This window comes from Acanthisitta chloris, unplaced genomic scaffold (genome assembly GCF_000695815.1).
Source record: "Acanthisitta chloris isolate BGI_N310 unplaced genomic scaffold, ASM69581v1 scaffold10410, whole genome shotgun sequence".
Classification (NCBI taxonomy): Eukaryota; Metazoa; Chordata; class Aves; order Passeriformes; family Acanthisittidae; genus Acanthisitta; species Acanthisitta chloris.
The window spans coordinates 8,612-9,800 of record NW_008651088.1 but is presented as its reverse complement, the minus strand read 5'-3'; the positions used below and the strand labels follow the sequence as shown (position 1 = coordinate 9,800).

At 42.8% G+C, this 1,189-nt stretch overlaps 1 protein-coding gene across 1 annotated transcript in view; it reads right to left on the bottom strand.

The window, feature by feature from the left end:
* Positions 1 to 521: 521 nt before the first annotated feature.
* Positions 522 to 1,189, bottom strand: part of LOC103799337 (mitochondrial 10-formyltetrahydrofolate dehydrogenase-like) — a gene marked incomplete at both ends in the record, with an annotated part of 9,170 nt that continues 8,502 nt past the window's right edge. Inside the window, one exon of the mRNA XM_009071649.1 lies at positions 522 to 609. Coding sequence (XP_009069897.1) covers positions 522 to 609 — 88 coding nt within the window. The remainder of the gene's footprint in view (positions 610 to 1,189) is intronic.

Sequence of the window (1,189 nt, the reverse complement as noted above, 5' to 3'; positions counted from 1 at the left end):
TAAAGAATTTTCCAATATTCCACTGTAGGTGGAATTGTCTAATTTGTAACTGTACCTGCCCCATACAGTTGCTTTGTCGCTTTTCTTCCTTAGAGGAAAAAGGAAAATAGTGACATCAGGTAACACAGTGTGGACTATGACTTACCTATAGTGACCAATATGCATTTTCCCAGCTTGCTCTGAGTCTCACAGTCACATTTAAATACTCCCAAGTGATGATCAGATTAGGAGAAAAATTTTTACAATCAAGAGAAACATGTTTCCCTGTAACATGTTCTTTTTCAGACTGCTCATGCTTCTTGTGTGAACTTGCCGAGGGCACAGGCTCCTACCAATAACTAGAGCCAGGGGACATACAAATTCTTCCAGTTCCCTTCTGAAATTGTGTGAAATCGCTGTATGACATAGATACAAGTCTACTACATATGGTGATACATGTGCCTATGTAATAGGTAAGATCCTAGTTCACCAGTTTTAGCATGACCTTCTCCTCCTGGAAAAATGATGAGTTGAAGATTTACCTGAACCAGGCAGAATATTGATAACTCCCTTAGGAAATCCAGCTTTAGCTGAGAGTTCTGCAAACTTCAGGGAAGTCAGAGGTGTGACCTAAGTAGAAACATTTGGATTAGGTCCCCTATTTTAATCACATGTATGATGATATATTTTATATTAAATATATCTTAGTTTTGATATAATATTCATCTTCTTACAGTACTGACAAATTAAAAGTGATGGATTCTTATTGAAAATAATTAATTCTTGAAAATAATAGTAGTGCCAGAGCAGAATTTGAGACAATCTATATTGTACACTCAGTAAATTTGCAGATGACACTAAGTTGGGTGGGAGTATGGATCTGCCTGAGGGTAGGAAAGCTCTACAGAGGGAGCTGGAAAGACTTGATCAATGGGCTGAGGACAACTGCATGAGGGTCACTAAGGTTCAGTGCTGGTCCTGCCCTTGAGACACAACAGCCTCATGCAGTTCCAGGCTGGGGGAGGAGTGGGGACCGAGGTGTTGGTCCCAAAGGGACTTGGCAGTGCTGGTGGCAGCGGCTCAGTGTGAGCCCACAGTGTGCACAGGTGGCCAAGGAGGCCAAGGGCATCTTGGCCTGGATCAAGAACAGTGTAACCAGCAGGACTGGGGCAGTGCTCATCCCCCTGAACTGGGCACTGGGGAGGTCACA